This window comes from Balaenoptera ricei, chromosome 17 (assembly GCF_028023285.1).
Source record: "Balaenoptera ricei isolate mBalRic1 chromosome 17, mBalRic1.hap2, whole genome shotgun sequence".
Classification (NCBI taxonomy): domain Eukaryota; kingdom Metazoa; phylum Chordata; class Mammalia; order Artiodactyla; family Balaenopteridae; genus Balaenoptera; species Balaenoptera ricei.
This window is the reverse complement of record NC_082655.1, coordinates 16,165,617-16,186,061: the sequence shown is the minus strand read 5'-3', so window position 1 is coordinate 16,186,061 and position 20,445 is coordinate 16,165,617. Positions and strand designations below refer to the sequence as shown.

General features: G+C 43.6%; 1 protein-coding gene across 2 annotated transcripts in view; it reads right to left on the bottom strand.

Moving 5' to 3' along the window:
* The window catches only part of FBXO32 (F-box protein 32), a 34,319-nt gene that overhangs the window by 7,356 nt on the left and 6,518 nt on the right, over window positions 1-20,445 (bottom strand). The window contains exons 2-6 of one of the 2 annotated variants that reach the window (XM_059902090.1): window positions 20,275-20,387; window positions 19,369-19,418; window positions 18,106-18,198; window positions 6,248-6,341; window positions 5,219-5,403 (exon numbers count right to left, since the gene is read on the bottom strand). In XM_059902090.1, coding sequence (XP_059758073.1) covers window positions 5,219-5,403; window positions 6,248-6,341; window positions 18,106-18,198; window positions 19,369-19,418; window positions 20,275-20,387 — 535 coding nt within the window. The remainder of the gene's footprint in view (window positions 1-5,218; window positions 5,404-6,247; window positions 6,342-18,105; window positions 18,199-19,368; window positions 19,419-20,274; window positions 20,388-20,445) is intronic. The other variant, XM_059902091.1, reaches the window with a different exon arrangement.

The following is a 20,445-nucleotide window of genomic DNA, read 5'->3' as shown; positions in this document are numbered from 1 at the left end:
TGTACTGCATAGTGATTTGACATTTGCGTGCATTATGAAATGATCACCACGATAAGTCTAGTAACCATGTGTCCCCATATAAAGTGATTACAGTTTTACTGACCATATTCTTTATATTGTATATTACAGCCCCAATGGCTCATTTATTTTATACCTGGAGGTTTGTACCTCTGAATCCCCTTCATCTATTTACACTTTTGCTCTGAAAGATTCCCCTAATAGTGCACGTCGGATTCCTGTGCTTCACTCAATTACAATATTCGCTACCTCCCCAAAGGACTCACTACCCTGGACAGAGCACCTCCAGCCTCGGGTCTCACTGCCCACCTCCTTGTGACCACTGATCTCCCCAAGTAGGTTTTCTCACCGGCCCCCAAACACGCTGCCCACAAGGCCCTCACTCTGCCCAGGCCTCTGCTTGTCCATATGTGACTCTTCTTCACATCCAGTTCAAACTCACTTCCTCTGAAAGGCCTTTTCTACTTTGGTGACTCCCTCAAGCCTTAGCCACTACATCTTCCTAGAATTCCTAGGATCTCTTTCAGGTGCCTTTTGCAACAACTTCCTTATTGTCATGTCATGTAACCCATCTGCAGAAGGAAGCTTGAATGGAACACTCCTGCTAGGATCTAAGCTCCACGGAGGAAGAAATTTTTGTGTGTTTTCGTTGCTATGTCTAGAAGAGTCTAGAAGTGTGCTAGCATATAGTAGGCACTCCATAAATATTTGTGGAATGATGAAAGTCAAATAATTCAATAGGTACAAACAGCAACAACAGAAAGACTCTATACTGGTGTGTGTGTGTGTGTGTGTGTGTGTGTACACACACGTGTATGCACGCTTTGGGAAGGGCTGGTCAAGAACCTTTCAGCCTAAGATCCATCATCCATTGAGGCATCTCTATTCAAACCTAGGGCTGCATGGAACATTTTGATAACTATTGGTCTGTGGAGAACACACTGGCAGTTAATCGTGAGCTTCTGCAGAAGTTGCTTCTACATATCCTTGAGTTTATATTTAAGCCCTTTAATGTTTAAATTCTGATGAGCTCATGTTATTCCACCCAGACCCAGATCCTGGAAGGCAAGGTCTAAGCTTGTATCCCTTGCAGACTAGCCCAGCACAAAACCCCTCTCCTGAGTACCTATTATGCCTGGCACCGGAGCTGCTGCAATGGGCGAGAGACCCAGAAATATAAGCAAGTCATTAGAGGACAAAGGTTAAATGCCATCAAGGATGTAAGCGCCAAGTGCTATGGGAACAATCTGTACAGAAGGTCCTCAGTAGTATTTGTTGCTATTTCTTGAACAGCAACTGGCTGCTGCCATCTGGATAAGAAGTCAGCACAAATCGCTCGAGACCATGGTTCTTTGTCCTTCCCATGCTAGTCCTGGGTGAGCTCTTGAATTTGAACTACTGACATTTTTAGCTCAGTGTTCTATCACCTCTGGAGGTCACACAAAAAAACAAAAAAAAACAAAACAGGATGAAGAAACCCTTCCTTAGCTGAGGGGAAAATATCCTGGGAATGAGTACTGAGCTCCCTCCTCGAAATTTTAGGGAACTAAACTCTGTACGAGGCACATCAAGGCTGGAACACACAGGATTCCAGGGGGACACACAGTCTCAGCAGTTCCCTCCCGCGTCTCCGCAGAGCAGGACAGGCGTGCAGAGGGAAGGTGGGCAGTGGCAGGGCGGCTTGGGAAGTTGGACGATGGAGAAGAATGGGAGGTGGCATGGGAGGGACACGGGATGCACGAGCCGCAGATCCGGATCCCAAGTGCCCTTGGGAAATCTGGGTCTCAGTTTCCCTGTGTCCAAAATGAACTGGCTTAGTAGAAGTCTCTGAAGATCCCTTCCAGCTCCAACAATCTCAGACTTGGAGTAGCTTCAGCCTCCTGACTCGTCAGAAGTGTCTATGACTCGACAATTTATATTGCTCAGGCTGCTGGGCTGAACTTTCAATTGTTTGCAAAATTCAGGACTTTGCCGGACTGCAGAAGGTCCTAGACCTATTTGTCATTTATCATCTGCTGCTGATCGTATGAGCCAATAAAACTGCCATGAGATTTTCTTTTTGTTTCCAGCACTTCAAAGCATCTACTTTTTTGGTTAAAACTCCCAGGCCAATTATTACATGAACTCCTATTAAAGTCCACTTGGCAGAATTCACTCTCAAATTTTCAAACCTGAACTTTTCCAAAATCCTTGCCCAGACCCCATGCTGAGTCCTTACTCCTGATAAATGATTAACTGCTTGCATGCCTTCTTCTATTTGAATATAAACATATAAAAGAAAAAGAAGTTACTCTTGCTCCCCTTATCAAGTGTTTTGCTGAAAATCTTTTTATATTCATCCTGCCCACCCCCCATGCTTCCAAACTCTCTCTGCCTTGCTCACAGGACACTATGATTCTATTTGATTTTTTTCCCCTACAAGCCAGTTCTCTTAGTTTTTTTCCCCCTTCATTCTTTATTATATAAATTATTTTTGCCAATAAAAATTGGCTCCATAGAATTAGATAGGAAATTTTGAAGGAAAACAAGATTATCTGCTGGGAAAATACTGATAGAACTTTGGCAAATAGAAAGCAATTACTGTAAATGTCACCTTAACATTTTCACGTTAATAACATACTTCTCTTTGGTCCAAACTGTTAAAAAGTAAGTTTTAAAATACCGTCCAGACTGAAGTAATTAAGTTCCTTCTCTCTCTCTCAATCTTTCCTTCCAGCACTGCTCTCAAAATAATGTAGCTCAGAGCCAAGGAGGGTTGGGAAGGAGGGCATGAGGGAGTAGAGTGTCATGGGTAAAAGTAGAGCCTCTGCAGACAGGCCTGGGTTCAACCCACATCTTATTGGTGGGGAGGGCCCGGCCAGATTGTTCTTAACCACTCAGTGTGATTTTTCTCATGAGACAATGCCTGGAAGTACTGAGCACAGTGGCCAGTAAATATTAGCTATTATGATGACTCCTACTTACAATTAGTCACTAGATGAGTTAATGAATACATTAGAGGACTTAGAAGAGTGCCTGCCACAGAGTGAGCCCTTCATAATAGTAACAGCTGACGCATTTACAATACTTACTATGTGTCAGGCACTGTTCTAAGTGCTTTCTATATATTACCTGATTAAATCTCACACCAGGGCATTGAGATAGGCATGACTGCCCCCATTTTCCAAATGAGGAAATTGAGGCACAGAGAATTTGAATCACTAGTCCCAGACCCTGCAGTTGGTAAATCTTCATGCTCATCTGTAAATACAGGGCAATATTTTCCAACTGTATTCCTCTGAACATTGAACAAGTTTTAAGGTAGGTGGTGGGAGGAGCGTCCCCTTCAATCATTTATTTATTCAACTAAAACTGACTGACTGCCATCTGCTCTGGTCCAGGGACAAGGAATAGAGCAGGGAACAAGACGGTGATGTCCTTTCTTTGTGGAGTTTATAAGCCAGTGGAGGAGACAGGGAAGTGAATATACATATGCGATGATTTCAGATCATAATAGCGGCTCTGAAGAAGGTAAGATGATAGTGGCTTCAGGAGATTGGATGGTCAGGGAGGGAGGTGGCTTAAAAACCCTGAGGCAGGCCCAAGCTTAGAGTGTGCAGAGAATAGCTTGGTCTGGCTGGGGTGCCGTGAGCAGAGGGGAGGATGAGATGAACTTCAGTGTTTGATCTGTCCTGCATAGGATTTCACTGGATTTAAAAGGTTTGCAAAAGGCTGGGTCATTGAATAAATAGTTGGAAGAAAGCTAGATTGAAAAAAAGTTTGGAAACCACTGATGTTAAAAGCTTTGCTGTTTTAGGAATAAGAAGCCCAGGGTTCTGGCCTCAGCTCTGGCCCCGATAGCTGTGTCACTTGGGGAGAGTCACTGGGCTTCTCTGATCCCCCTTTACCCTCACTCCATGAAGAGTTATAGCAACTACAATGGGTACCTCCCAAGAGAGTTTGTAGATCAATAGAGGGGGGCTTCGGGGAAGTAAGCCCATGGAAGTGCAAGGTATGTGGGCAGATGTGGCCAAGGGGGGCCTCCTGTGAGGTGGACAGAGAGAACAGAGGCAAGTTCTGGGCAAGTGTGACCATCTAAATGGGTGTTCGAAGTTGCTGGAGGGAAGATGCCCTTGGGACTAATGGGACTTGCTCATTTATATCGCTGGTTGGGTATCACTGGGGGTGTGTGTGTGTGTGTGTGTACTGTAGCCTACGTGATTCTAAGGAAGTCACAGAACTCTGAGACTTCTAATTATTCCCTGTTTCAGAGTTAAGAAAAAAACAACTAAGGCACAGAGAGGTTATTAACAGTAAAGTCAAGGACACTGCATTTTGCAAACTTCATATAGTGAAATATTTAAAAGAGGTCAAAGAAGTTTTTTCATGTTTCTTTCTCGAGAGACGGGGCAGACCCAAACTTTATCAGCCTGGGTCCCGGAACCACTTAAGACAGCCATGGTCAGTGATTAGATAAGTCAGCCAAGTGCTACGTGAGCTGCCTAAGTGTGTCTGTCCATTAGGGAGCCTTGAGAGATTACACCAGCGTCTTTCTCACATTTTTTGTGTGCCTTAGTCCTCCTGCTCACTCTTAAGAGGCCAAGAGCTGGGGGCCAACTTACGTTTTAAAAGCCAAAAGAAACTACTGGTAGTAGTTTAGCTGGTAATGTGGGGATTTTTTGTTTGCTTTGAGTGAGAATTGCTCATGTCTTTTCCTACCTGTATGTTTACAGCCTTTACTCAAAGCCTTCCTTTATCATAACTATTAATAATTGGAACTAGAGTTTTAGAAGGCTGGTGCCAGTTCTCCAAGCCACTGCCATCACAGCTCTGTTGTATACAAGGCAGCATCCTAAAGCTATAAACAAACTTGTACTTTAAGAGGAAATGGGCAGAGATCTCCAGATCCCACTAAAGATTTCAGTGAAATAGCCTACATCGGCCCCAAGGTCAAGTTTCTAGTTTTCCCACCACGTTTCCATTGGCTGTCATTGTTCATATACTCTGATCCTGCTCTGCCAAGTTCTTCTTCCCACCCTCCCTGTATCGGAAAGTCCCCCAGCCCACCCTCAGCACCCAACGGAAAGCATCCGATCAGAACTGTCCAGACTCTTCCATCACCAGAGAGGATTTAAAGTCCTGGCGAGCCCTCCCAGCATCCCAGCAGAGGAACCAGCTGCAGCCGTTCCTGCTAGGAGGAGGCTGGGGTGCTCCGGCTTACCCTGGTGATTTGGATGTTGTTCAGCTGCTGCTGCCAGTGTAGAATTGTCTCCATTCGATACACCCACATGTTAATGTTCCCGACCAGCACAGACTTGCCGACTCTTTGGACCAGTGTACATAAGGACGTGTAGAGGGTCTGGAGTAGTTCCCTTATTAGTCTAATGTTTTGTTGGTCTTCCAGGACTTGAGTGGGGAAGAAAAAAAGCAGTAACGTTTATGAGACTAGAACACTCCATAGTTTACAAGTGGTTCTTTCTTCTTCTCTACTCTGCTCGTGTTACCTGGGTACACCCACTGGGGATATGGTTTTCTTTCTCACTGGTGTTTATTCTACACTTGGCCGAGCTTCTGCACTCGAGGTTATTGGGTAGAGTTTCCATTATCTAGGTCCCTCTTTGTTCTCTTCTCCCCGCTTTCTACAAAGACTCTTTCTCTTTTCATTGTCCTACCAGCACCAATAGCTCACCTGATCTGAAAGCAGCTTCTTTTTGCCCAGCAGTGATGTCTCTTTTAGATGATCAGTGGCAGAAGCACAGGTCTGGGGGTCAGGAGCTTGGATTCTCATCCAGTCTGGCTGACTCTTTGTGTGATTATGGATAAATCACTCTTTCTCCCGTATACACAATGAGTCAGTTGAGCCAGAGACGTAAAGTTCTTTCTAGCTCAGAGAGTCTATGGATCTATTCTGCCTTGTACACAGCTCAATTTTCTAGGAATTTGGAATCTAGAGGTTCGGCAGCCAAGGTTGGGACACATGCCTACGCCAAGAAGCTTGAGAGGCTTAGAGCAGGACAAATGGATGATCCCAACACAAGGACAGGAGGGTGATGGTCTCACCCTTTGTCATGAGCATGAATGGCCCTCCTTTCTAAACTGGAATCCAGCACCCCTGAAATGCATCTGGAGTCATTCATTTCCATCCGCTCACATTCCCTTAAATCCAATGACATGTCCACTGCATTGGAAAACCCATCTGCCCGGCCCCAGGTCTATAAAAAGGGGCGAGAGAGTGAGAGAGAGAGCTCACCTTTCAGTACCACTTTTTCCAAAATGTTCATGAAGTTCTTTTGGGCAATGCCACTCAGGGATGTGAGCTGTGACTTTGCTATCAGTTCCAACAGCTGTGGATAAAAATAGAAGTTGCCAGGCTTAGACTACAGAGATATTTTTCTCCTCTAATCTTCACTTTTGAGTCACATGACACGTAGATACAGACTGACGGGGAGAGATAAATGGCAGGCAGGGCCACAATGCAATAAAAAGCAGATGCTCTGAGTAAAAGACAAATGGGGGTAATTCAAAACCTAGGCATCAAGCTGAATATTTAATTGCTTTTTTTCTTTTAAATATAAAGAGGTTGGCTTCAGCCAGGGCTAATTCATTCTACTTGTCCTACTTCAGCAAGTGAAGCTGAGGTTCTCCAAAGGGAACAAAACCTCCTATGACCTGTGATGTTGGAGTTGTACATAATCACTCCCAGCGGGAATTCTTTTACCCCTACTTGAACTTCTCCCCACTGGCTGGGACTGCTCTCAAGGCACCTAAAAGCTCAAGTTCAGCAACGATGGGCACTTTTCAAGGAAGTGGCAATTCTTATCCAGATATCTCCTGCTTATGTAGCATTCAATAAAAATGTCTGTTAATTAGAATCTTTCACTGCACTTAACTTTCTGTAGAAAGAAGCCAATAACAGGAAGAAAGAGACATTCAGGGATATACAGTGTATACTCATATTTCTACTTAGAGGCTAGGAACCCTGTAGCTCTTAGACTTATGTGCAAGTTTTGCTTTGACCACTTATCAGCTCTGTGACTCTGGGTAAATTCCTGAATGTCTTGGTGCCCCAGTTTCTTCATCTCTACTTGTAATACTTAGAGTGTCCAAGATTGGTGAGAGTGTTAAATGAGGGAATGCACATAAAACTCTTAGCACAGTGCCTGGCATAAATTAGGTAGAAAGTAAAGGTTGGTTGGTTTCCTGAAGGAGTATGTCCCATTCCCCACCACCCATGTTATCACCAAAGAAAAAGAAATAAAGATAATAATTTAAGTTGGTGCACCCTTAGCATAATCTTTCTTCCCTTCAAAAGCAAAATTCTTTATAGATGTGGCAAGATTTAAAAAAAAAAATCAAAGATTCTATTATTGAAAAAATGAAACTTTAGACTGGAATGGGGTCTTAGAGATCATGTGGTTCAACCCAGTTAACAGATGAGCAAAGTGAGGCTCAAGAAACTAAACTTTACCAACTATGCCACAAGGAGTGACAGGGCTCAGCGGGATCCTTCTTAACACACTTCATGCTTTCACAGAGTTATCGAACAAAAGAGGTTGATATAAAGTGAAAATAATTAATTGCACCAGAACCCACCAGGCTAAGTAAAACTCACTAGCCTTAGAGCCAGTAAACTAGATTTAGAGACCCAGGACCTCCCTTTATGTTAAAGCTTGTATCTCTGCTCCTAGGAAACCTTCCAAGGGAGTTTCATCTCCTGGCCAGGCCCCAGCCCAACTTCACTTCAGGTCAGTAAACACCAAGTATGACACTGTGCTGGGTGCTGGAATCAAGGCTGAGGGAACTAGCAAAGTGACATTTTAAAAATTGGGCTGCAGAGAAGAACTGAAACTTTTGGACCAAAGCCCCAGGCAATTCAAAGAACCTCTGCTTCCAAGGCATTTGTTTAAAAATTTTGTCCCCATAGAGCCCCTTAGGAGCCTGTCAAACCACGGACAGACTTTTAATTTCCTGAACATAATTTTACTCTAAGTTAAAAAAAAAAAAAGACCCCAAATCTTTTCCTGCCTGGCTTATGTATCTCTCTCACACACAGGGAGAGATGCTGTCATCAGGCTGGGGGAAGGTGGCAAAGAAAGATTGAGGCTGGTTTTTAAGATTAGTACTGGTGATCCAAGGCTGGACGTCAGGAACTGACCAAATGCCCACAAAGAGAGGCAAGAAGTCAAAACATCAGCAGAGGCCACGTCCACAGGCGGTGACCAGACACGTTGTCCTCTGCCTTTCCAGTTCAGCTCTGTCACCAACCAGCGCGTGACAGTCAAGAGAGGAGTGAAAAATGGCACAAAGGGACTGGCCAAACCGTTCATTTATCTTCTTGACCAACAACAAGATTCAGAAGGCCAAGCCCAGGGTCTATTAATACCCTGAGCCTCACATGACCAGCACAAAGCAAGATGAAAGAAAACAAAAGTCTTGAGTCGGCTCTGGGAAGGGTAGTGACTCATCATGGGGTGGGAGGAGGGCGGGCAGAGCTCTGCCTGAAATCCATCCAAAACCCCCATTTCATGTGACTACCATCTCACGAGGGCATCAGTTTCAATCTTGTCTAAAAATGCACCAATCACAAGGACACAAAAATTCTCAAGGCTGTGACTATGCATTTGAGGGGAAACAAAAAAGCCCTTTGGTCTGACTGAGATGATCTTTGACTAAGGAAGAGAAAGATACAGAAGCAAAACTCGATCAACTGTCAGGAGAATGACACGTCAACCACCTTCTGTTTATTCCGGTGTCAAGAGAAAGTCCTTCTTTTCACTGTCCGGCAGCCTTGGGGTCAGGAGAGAGAACCCCAGAATAGGAGGAGACCCGGATGCTCTAGCTGGGTGACCTTTACAGTTGTCATTCACTTAGCAAGTATTTTCTGCATGCCCATTCTATCCTAGTGTTGTGATAGGTGATGCGGATAAGGACACACGATCCCTAGACTCACTGAGTTTACCATCTAGTCTGTGGTGTAAGTCATTTAACCTCCCAGAACCCCAGTTTCTTCATTTCTAAAGTGGAAATAAAAAAAGACTACCTACTTCACAGGGTTGTTATGAGAATTAAATGAGATCAGTATGTAAAAACCCACTGGAAATACCAAATACAAGGCATTATTATTATAAGGTATTATTTCTTCCCCTTCTGAACCCCAATCTTTTAGTGAAATTTAAAGTGGATATCAAGGGTTATCTTTTCTGTAAAGCTTTTTCTGTAAAGGGCTAGATAGTAAATATTTTAACCTTTGGAGGTCATAAGGTCTCTGTTGCAACTAATTAACTCAGCAACTGTAGTACAAAAGCAGCCTTGGACAGTATGTAAATGAATAAGTGTGGCTGTGTTCCAATAAAACTTTATTTACAAAAACAGGCATGGGGGGCAGATTTGGCCCTTGGGCCATAATTTGTCAATTTCTGATAGAGAGAGAGAGAGTATGTGTGTGTGTGTGTGTGTGTGTGTGTGTATATGTGTATATGATAGGGTTCAAGAGTGAGGGCTCCAGAGCCAAACTGCCTGCCTCAGTTTCCTCATCTGTAAAACATACATAATAATAGTACCTACTTTAGAGTTGCTGTGAAGATGAAATGCATTCATAAAGCACTCAGAACAGTGCCTGATAGCAAGAATATACTCAATAAATTATTATCATTCATTTTAATCATAGTACAGAGACTATTACTAGGTAGAATTACTGCCAGGGAAGGCATAGTGAATAGTAGGGTAAAGTACAGCTGGTTTAGAGACCTTTAGAATCCCTGTATTTCACTTTTATGTATTGTCAACCAAATGCTTAAATGCTTTCAAATTTTCATATTCCTCTCTGTCATTTTTATTATGTTTCTGATATATTTAGTAGCTCCCTGTCTGTTGATAAAAGTTAATGTTGATACATTCTGTGGCTTACATAGTTGCATCTACCATGAAGTCTAACTTTGCTAGCAATAATGGGTGTTTACTACATGCTACGCATTTTACATGTGTCATCTTGTTTAATCTTCAGAGGCAGCCCACTGAAGTGGGTTCTCCACTAGTCAAAAGAGGATTTTGTGGCTCAGAGAAGTTAAGCAACTCACCTGAAGACATATAGCAGTAGCAAGTGGTGGAGCCAGGACTTGGACCAAGATATGTCTAACGGAGAACATATATTTTGATAGTTAAAGGACTTCAGTTTGTCAAGGCCAATCAAATTTGCATCTAGGTCCAAACTTTACTCTAAAAATAGTAGCAATGCCATGTAGTGTTATGTTCTAGGAAAGAGTCTGGAAATCTTAAATCAGTATTACACTGGGACCGGTAATCAGCTTTTCACATTAAGGGAGAAATAATACCCAGAAAGGGTTAATAACGCATTTAGGATGAGGCAGTTGCTTTGGGTAAATCATTTAGGTCTACTTTCCACATCAGCATAACTCTACAGACCCAGAACCAGTATTGTGTGGAACTAGTGGTAAAGAAGACAGAATTTATTAATTTTACTTCAGTGTCAAGAGAGCTGTGTGCCTAGGGGGAGTAGGGCTGTATCTAGCAATTTATTTACCAAGATGACTTAGCCAGTTGGATTCTTTGCCTCTAGCCACACGAGAAAAAGCAGAGGAAAACGGATTGTTTGAAAATGGCTGTTTGTTTTCTGCTGGGCAAAGTTTAGCCCAGGTGCCAGTAATTTGTGGCTGTGTTTAAGGAGAGGCGGGGTGGGGGACTGGGCTAGGGGTTGGAGAAGAGGGTTCTCAGCTCCTCCTGAATTCCAGGCTATCATTACCGTGGGGGCCGCCTGGGGATCCAGCACGACCGGATCCGCAGTGACTAGCTGTGCAGTAACAGGACCGGTTCTGGGCCACGGGAGGAAGGGCTGGTGGTTGCCGCATGCTGAAACCACATCCTGCCCTTCAGCTTTGGCTCGTGCTAGTCTTAGACATACTGAGTAGAGGAAAAGTCTCGTTGCAAGCAATATCCTATAGTCAGTCTCGGAGGGATATCAACCTCAGCTTGAAGTGGTGCGTGGAAGATGAATGGGGAGAGGAGACTGCCCTCTTGTCTCACTTTGCCCGCAGAAAATGCGCGTTTCCTGTCATCTCTTCCCTTCATCATAGCATTCAGACTTTTAAAAATAAATTAGCTCACGTCACTTCTCTGCTTGAAACCCTCAAATGGCTTCCCTTTGCCCTTAGAAAAAAAATCCAGACTCCTTACCATGACTGGCAAGGTCCTCCCTGACCTGGTCTTCGCCCCTCGTCCAGCTTCATTTTGCCCAGTGCTTCCATAGCTCGCCCTGCTCTGTCCACACAGCCCGCCTTTGGTTCCCGGAGCAGGCTCAGCTCATTCCCACCTCCCAGCCTTTGTCCTGCCACGTCTTCACATGCCAGCTCCATCCCACCCCTCAGGTCTCAGTTCAAATGTCACCTGTTCAGAGAGCCCTTTGCGGACCATCCTAGATCTTACTATGGTTTCAGTGTTCTTCACTTTCATTTATACATGTCTGAAATGATCTTGTTTACTTGCTTGCTGACTGTCTAATTGGGATGGAAACCTCAAGACAGAAGGGGTTATCTTGTTTACCACTCTACCCCAACCTGGCACACGGCAGGCACTTAACAAATACATATATTTATATCTATATATATATGTAGATATATATATACACACACACACACATACACACACATATTTAAAGAGATTTAAAGGGACACTAAGCAACTGGGGCTTCAGAAGCATCAACAAAAACAGCAGCTACTCTCCCTGTTAGTTCAAGGTTGCCCATGCAGCTGTTGCCCAAGCATACTCTATCTTGCATAGAATATTGTTAAGAATGTAACTTATCCCTGATTCTTCTATCTCCTATGACAGTGAGCTCTGCAGTTTAAGGTATATGTCTGATTAGAAAACAAGCCATAGGATTATCAAAGGTAGGAAAAAACTTCAAGAAGCCCCTGCCATTTCTCACATGCTCAATATGCCAGCTGGGTGCCCATAGGAAAATTATGTCTTTTGCAATAAACCTTTGGTTACATCAGGCAGTGCCTCTGCCTGCACTGAGTGCCACGTACTTCCAAGACCCTTATTTACTCAATGGATAACACAGATTAAAACCTGGAAAGTTTTGTCCTGACTTTGAGCCTGAACACTGACAGGTTGAAAGAGGGAACATTTCTGCTACATTAATAATCTCCAGGCATGTCAAGATTGGGTAAATATTATTTGCAAGTGAAACATCCCTCTAACTGAGGGCCAAGTTTACACAAATTAATTGTATTCTTAGCTGAGAACAACTTGCCTCTCTGTCTTCCATCCATTCCAGAAAATTCTGAACTTAGAATGATGCCCTATTCCCTGTCGCATTGATCTGAGCAGCTCTGTCTGCCTCAATGAGGCTGCTTAAATTGGGCTCCCTGTCTGCTCTAGCCTCCTTACCCCCACCCTACACTTCTACAAGGTTGGATGTCACATTGCCCTTGGCCCCTGGCCCACCATCACTCCCCTCCACTTCTGTTCTTTCCAGCTGCAGGTTTCTGCTCACGCCATTTGTCCCTGCAAAGCCTTCTACCTGCCTCTCCACCTGGCCAAATCCTGGCCATCCTTCAAGGAAGGAGAATCTCAGGTTCTACCTCTTCCAAGAAGCTGCCTCCAGTGCTTCTTCTTCCGTTCTTCTAGACAGGACCAAACCCAGTTTGCTACTGCAGTACCTTGTACCTTGTCTCCCAGAGTAGCCCAGAAACTCCTGGCCAGCAGAGGCCAGGTCTAAGTTGATTCTCAAGTGACTGTGGCAACACTAGGTATATGGTATGGACTTAATATAGAAAACACCTGCTTAGGGATTTGAAAACGTTCACCTGAAGCAATATTGATGTATGGGGACCTAGCAGAGGACGTTGTCACCTCCTTGCCTTTGGAAAGCCCTTCCTTTAGAAGACTCGAGGGGCCTTCGGATCCTAGCTCACAGATACTTAAACCTCTGTCTCACCCTCAACCAGAGCAACTTAGAGCAATGTCACATGCTCTCAGGAACATCCCTCCTTGGATGGGAAAAAAGTCTGCTGAACTGGCAATTAAAACGCAGCTCACCTATCCAATTTAGCATATCCCCTGTATAATAAGCACCTAACTTAGCCTAGAAACAAGGTAGAGTTTTAGTATAAAATATATTTCTGGGCTCATGGTGGGATATATTTAAATTCTGAATCCTCAAGAAAAAAATTTATACAAAATGGGCACATTTTTGATCTTCTGGTCTCCGAAGTCAGATGGGAAAGAAAATCAGGTAGAAAAGTGGTAAAATAATCAATCTCTATATTTTATTTCATCTTTAATTTCTATTTTCATATATTTTCTAATTCCTGTAATTAGGACCCTAAAGATGACAATAGTTACAGCAACAACTGATGCTCACCATATACCAGGCACTGTCTAAAAGCATTTCATGTGTTTCAACTCAGTTTAATTCTATAGCAACACGATGGGGTAGGTACCATTATCAGCACCTTTTATAGGTGTATGATTTACAAATGAATTTATGAATATACATAAATTGAGAATACATGCTTAAATTATTAATGTACTGTCAGGTGTCCATGGTTGAAAATACCCCTATTCTGGTCTCTCAGCCTTCCTCCATTTTATTGGGTACCCCCTACTTCTGCAAGCACTCCCCCAATCCTGTGGTCACACCCTCAAGGTCTGTGAGTGTCCCCCACTTCTGTGGGCACCCAGAAATTGCAGGATCTGCTGCTTGCCTAAAGGCTTAGTGTGACTGAGAAGGCTCGGAATTCCAAGAGCTGCAGCATTTCTTCGGTAAAATCACTAGCAGCCTAATCACCATTCATTTCAGGGACCTGCTCAGGGCCCTCACTGTTAATACCCCACAGTGAATTCTCACAATTCCCAACCATTTCTGCCAATCACTTTCAAATGGGCTTGCGCCCTGTTCTTTTGATTTTGTTGCCATTGGAATGGCTGGCCGCCTTCCCTCCACCCCAGCTTCTTAGTCTCAATGGAAAAAGATACCCACCAGTTTTAAGACCCAGGTGGCAGGGGCCGCATTCCATCAGAGGAAAGCTGTGCAGCACCAAATTAATCCAAGGTCACTGCGGCAGAGGGACCTGGTGAAGGGGCCAGGCTGCCCTTACACATCACAACCCATCAGGGGCTTGGCAACAGCACGCCCTTAATTTAAGGCATTGGGTTTGAATTTGAGTCATCGTGCCATATTTCAGCCTTTCATTTGCCAAACCACCAGTCAACTTAAACTAAAACATGTTTTTGGAAAAGACTTTTAGGGGCGGTAGGAATGCAGTATCTTGCTGGAAACATTCAAATGGACTTAGGGTGGTAATGCAGAAAAAAATTAAAATGTGCACTGGTTTAGGTTGTGGATGTTCTTCTTTGCTGCAGAGGGACAGAGAGAGTGGGGTTGAAAACTTCTGTTTGTCCTTCCTGATCTGATGCACACAGGGGTCACTTCATTCAGGTCAGGAAACGGCTATTCAAGGTTCTTCCTGGTCTGAAGACAGCATCTACAGTTACCACGTACTTGGCCACATTCTCATCCCATAGAGAGAGCCGCTGGGAGGACCAGATCAAAGAGCATTCTGGCATTAAAGCGTTAAAGCCCTCTCTTGCACTTGTGCCTCGGTGTGTCTTGTTTAAAAACTCATTATGCAAAATACAACATTTGGGCTCCCAAGTAGTTTCTGAGCTGGTTTACAAACTTGAAAACACACTGGGATCACCTGGTGGATAAACTTAAGTAGCAGTGCCTGGGCATCACCTTCAACTAATGAACTCGGATGCTCTAGAGGTGGGCTTCCTTAGAGGAACAAGCTTTACAGGTGATTCTACTGTGCAGATGTGATTCTAATGTGTTTACTGGAGACCCACTCTCTCCGCTGGCCTGTCTGTGCCCTGGGTGGGTTAGTCAGCACTTGCTTTCTTGTGGTTACGGTTCTAACCCCACCACTGGCCCAGCCCCTGGAATCCTCGCTGGCTCCCCAGGGGACTTTCCAAAATGTGCTGGTCTTGAGGCATGGTGTAAACCCATTTTTTAAAAATGGCCTTTCATAAGTTACTGCTTTTAAAGATTTAAAATCATCTTTAAAACCCAGTTAAAACTATGTTTAAGCCATTGGAGGTGTGTAGAGAAGCAGGTAGAGGCAATGAGTGTAGCCTGAAGCCAATTAAAAAAAGGTACAAAGGCTGTATAAAAACCTCTCCAATTTATATTCAGATTTTGATTCCAAAAGTTCCACAAAATTTTCATGCTGATAAAACATCATAACATTGAGATAGGAGTGTTGGCTATCCCTTTTATTCCCTCTACATGTCTCTTTTATTAACATTGACAGCTAGCATGAACATGACGCCTTTTTAAAAAATGTACTTTGTCTTTAAAGAGGTTAAACAGATTTTAAGGCTTCAAAGTTGGTTCGGTTTCTTACTGGGACTGAGGAATCATTGTAGTATTAAAAAACCATTAAGCTGAAGTAGTAAGATGAGGATAACATACTGGCAAGCTACTTTGCAAAGTTGGTTTAAGGATAAGAAGAATATTTGAGAAGTGTCTTAAGTTCCTTAGAAGAAAACCCTCAAAACGTGGTGCCTATCATTAAAATGTTTTAAGCTCTTTATAAAAATGACATTTCTCAAATTACAGAGGACTCTTAACAGTGAAGGGGAAAAAAAGATTGTTCTTTCCAAAATGGAAATATCCCCCCTCTTTCTGAACCTAATAACTGAAAGCATTCAGTAGTTTCTTTAACTTAAAGGTTAGGAGAATGTGCTCAGGATGTATTTTACAATCAGATACTGTCAGACACAAGTCCTCTATGCTGAGTTTTTTTTTTTTTTTTTTAAGTTTATTTATTTATTTATTTTTGGCTGTGTTGGGTCATAGTTTCTGTGCGAGGGCTTTCTCTAGTTGTGGCAAGCGGGGGCCACTCTTCATCGCGGTGCGCGGGCCTCTCACTATCGCGACCTCTCTTGTTGCGGAGCACAGGCTCTAGACGCGCAGGCTCAGTAATTGTGGCTCACAGGCCTAGTTGCTCCGTGGCATGTGGGCTCTTCCCAGACCAGGGCTCGAACCCGTGTCCCCTGCATCGGCAGGCAGATTCTCAACCACTGCGCCACCAGGGAAGTCCCTATGCTGAGTTTTAATCAAGGGCAAAGGGCATGATTCCCCAGGTAATTTTTCTTTTTTTAAGTAGAAAAACATTTTTTATCAACCAAATTGAAAAGACTTTTTAGGGAGAATAAACAACAATTTTGATAAGTAGGTAATAATAAGTATTAGTAGCTGACTTTGAATAACATATTCTGGTCTGCAGAGTATTTCCATACACGTTACTGAGTTTCACAGATACCCTGTGAAGTTAGGTTATTCTAAGTCCATCTTACACCCGGGAACGTGAGTGTTGGAGAGGCTGAAACAGCATGAAAGCCGTGGAGCTGGGATCTGACCTCAGGCCATTTTACTTTCAATCCTCTGCTTATATGGAACTCATTGTAGCAGCTAAAGAGTGTGGACTTTAGACTGCCCAGGTTTCAGATCCGGATTTCTTCCCTTCTGTAGCTTCGTGACCTTGGACAGGTCATTTTTAGCTCACTGTACCTCTGTTTATGTAAACAGAGATGATAAAATTACCTACACTTTACAGGGTTAATGGAAGGCTGAAAGGTGTTAGTGCACATAATTGCATGAAACAGATTTTCACTATTTGAATCCTTGTTCCTTTGCTTTGTTTCTTGTGAGAAGGAGAACAGGTAGGAAGGAGAACCGTCTTAAAACTGACCAAATGCTGATCAGTTTGGAATCAAGACATCAGATCTGGGTGTCTTCCTCTAACACCTAGAGGATGGAAACTATTCATAGTCTTAGCAACAAGTTTCCAGATCTTCCCGGGCTTGACTCCAAACGGCCTGCACTGGGTGGCTGGCCACAGTGACCTCCCAGAAGCGGCAGAGTCTTGATGAAATGACATGAACATTTCATCAAGAAGGTCTCTTATTTTCATCCCTTTTGGACTGGAATAAGGGCTCAGCTGAAGACTAGACCGGTCTGGTCATGGGCTCAGCTCAGAGCTTCTAACCTACAAGAGGCCTGGATTTTTTATCAGGTCAGTTGGGACGGCCAGCCCTGCATCTGCCCAGATGACAGGTGAATGATCCAGGCCTCAAGGGGGCTTGAATGTCATCGCTCTGGCTGAGCCTTCGCAATCATCTGACTCAATGACATGGCACCGAGAAGCACAACCCAGGAAAAAGAAAATAAAAACCCAACCAACTAGCACCCACAGCGGGTAAATTCCCTCCTACTTCTGATCCTAAAACCCAAACAGCTGCTACCCCCCCAGGTAGAACCACTGACAAAAACACACAAGGGAGCTTAGGGAGAAAAACAACCACCAACCAACTAAAAAGAATCAGTGACTTGAAGGTCATGGTTTGACTTCCTTGCTTTACTACCTTCATCATTAATATTTTGCTAAAGCTCATTAAAAAATTATTTTTTTCCAACATAGGGTTTAAAATGGGAAGCAACTGAGCCAAACAGGTAGTTTCAAGCTTTAAGTGAACCTGGGACTGAATATTGTTACTACATGCGGGTGGGGGAAGGGGGTCACGAGGAAGTAGTTCTGGGGTGCTTTGAACTCATCCAGTTTTGAGGCTTAAACCAAGAATGGCTTAGGGTCACCTAGAGTCAGCTAAAGCCGGGCAAGAAGAACAGTGAGAACAGTCAGAGGTGCACAGAGTTTTTAAAACAAGCCAAGGTGCTTTACAACTTGCTTTCTGCTGAATTCTCTGTTGCTGATCTTACTGCCAGAGCCTGTGCTGCCTGCACTGTGGCCCACGTGAGGTATTACGGCGGCCCCTGTCTGCGGGGGCCAATCTCAGGGACATCCATATGGATGGATCCATCCTATGTGGCTCTCAGTATCCATATAGGAACCTGCAGTACATCGGGGGAGGGGGGAGTTGAGGAATCCATTTTCTGCTTTCCTTAAAATCCCCAGGGTCCTAAAAAGTTTGTTTTTTTTTTTTTTTGGTGGGGCGGGGAACTACTTCAAGACAACCTGAAAAGACAAATCCACTTGAGAGTCTGGATAATCTACAGAGACTTACCCGTACGACGTAGTTAAATCTTCTGGAATCCAGAATGGCAGTTGAGAAGTCCAGCCTGTTGAAGGCTTCCCCCAAAGTGCAATATCCATGGCGCTGAATGTGAAAACAGGGGGTGCAGAGGTAATTTTCCAGAAAAATCTGCCTGGACCCTGCTGACAAGCTTGGTGGCTGTGTTAGGTAACCTATGGCTATCTGCTGCTTTCCTTTGCCATGATCAGCCCTTTCTGGGCCCCTGGGCCCCTGGCGCCCTGCCCCACCATGAGCCACAAAGATGGGTAGTACAGTCGACAGCTGCTTTAGTCAGTGACTAAAGTCGTGACGTGTACCATTTGGGCCCTTCTTCTCTGCACGCACTTGTACTTGCCTGTCAAGGAAAGGTTGGGAGCTGGGTATGTGATGTGTGTTGGTCACTGTAACATACTCCTGGGGGAAGAATTAGCCCCATGTGTGTCAACTCTGTCTGCCATATCTCTAGTGCTTTTCTCTCTGTGATCATCAGAAGTGTTTTTAAGGCTTCATGAGGAAGCCAAAGAAGTTTTGGTCTTTTCTCTGTGAACACACAAGGCACTGGGTGTAGAGAGCCCTGACTCAGTCCCAGCTCTGCTCCTAGTACCTGGGTGGTCTCGGGTGTATCCCTGGCCCTCTCAGGGCCTCAAGTCACAGAGCGAACTAGATGTTCTCCAAGGTCCCTGACAGCAATAGAAATTCTATCAATCTGTCATACTGCCTGTATCCTAGTTATCTGAGCAAATGCCTGTGCAGTGGGAAAATGTACATAAAAGGGTTTTATAAAGTGCCATGCAAATTTAGATATTACAGTGTCTTATTCTCTTCTGCATCTAGCTCATGCAGCCTCACACTGGGTGAGCACGAAAACTTCTCCTGTATTTAGTGATTAACCCTTCCAGGGCTAAAATGAATTGAGTTGAAGTCTAAAAGAGGTCTTAGAACAAAAGGGAGGCACTGTCCTGAGGGAAAGGCTAGAGCTTTATAATAGTGTGTTTGAGATGGGAATATTAATCTTTATAAAGCATTTCTACATACATCATCTCACTGAATGATTGGGGAGCCCACCTAGTGACTTTTGCATCTCTCTCTGTAGCCCCAAACTCTGATGCCTGGCTAAGGTAGTGGGCTGCAGGCCTCCACCACCCACATCCAAGAAGACAGTCATGATGTGAAGTAGTTTCCCAGTCTCGCCCCTACCCTGTCAGGGGAGGCATAAAGCTAAGCATACTCCTTAATAAACTGATGGGTGCTCACCTCTTTAGTACTTCCTTTGTGAACATAGATCCATTTTTCTTGGTGGAAATCTACAAAGACAAAATAAAAACAACCCAAAACCCCACAGCTTTAAAATTTATAACATGCCCAAGATTTTAAACTTGTTTTGTTTTCATTTATTCCAAAGCGTAAAAAAGTTTTGACAAAAAAGTACAAAGACTCTACTGACAATCTAAGGGGAGGCAAATGCCTAACTTCTGCAGTGTATAAATACTGGAGTTGTAATTTACTTTGTCAGAAGCACTTCAAGTCTTTGATACTCAGATTGAGTATACCAGAGCTCCAAATTAAAGAAAAAAATCTAATACCCAAGGTACGAGTTTGTGTTAAATGCCAAGCTTACAAGTTAAACAAGGCCATAAAAAGTAGAAATAAAACAGATAATATGAAGAAACCATGCAGTACAGATGGAATAAACTAAAGATCAGTAATTCCTGCTTATTAATAGAACTTTATACTCTCTGTTCATACTTACATCCAGCATCTAGAAATGTTACTAGTATTTATACAAGGGAAGAGGGAGAAACAAATCTATGTTCAAAGCCTCAAAACACAGTTCCAAACGAAAGCACACACTGGAACTGGTTCAGCTGACCATACCACTGAATAGTAACTAAATTAACTGTCAAATATAAGTGACAAGCAGGGAAAAAACACCCCAACTAGCAACTGACTTATAAACACGACTGTAAAGAATACATTAATCTCACTCATAAAATGCACAGCCAGGTTTCTGAGTGCAAAGATCCGGGTAACCTCTGTGAATGACACAGTCAACATGAAAGCGGATGCCAAACATGTGAGGTGTGATTTGTTCCCCTGCCAAAACCCAATCATAATGATATTCAAACAGCTTTCTTCTCAAGTTCACAACAAACACCTTACATTGAGTTTTGGTTTTGCTATTCAGCATGTCCTTCTTTCTCTTCTTGGCTGCAACATCATAGTTCAGGCTGTTGAAAAGATTCTCCTTATTGTATACTTCCTTGCTGCAGTAACTAGGAATAAGAGACAAGAAGGGATGAGCTCTAACAACTAGACTTTAACATGAGCTGT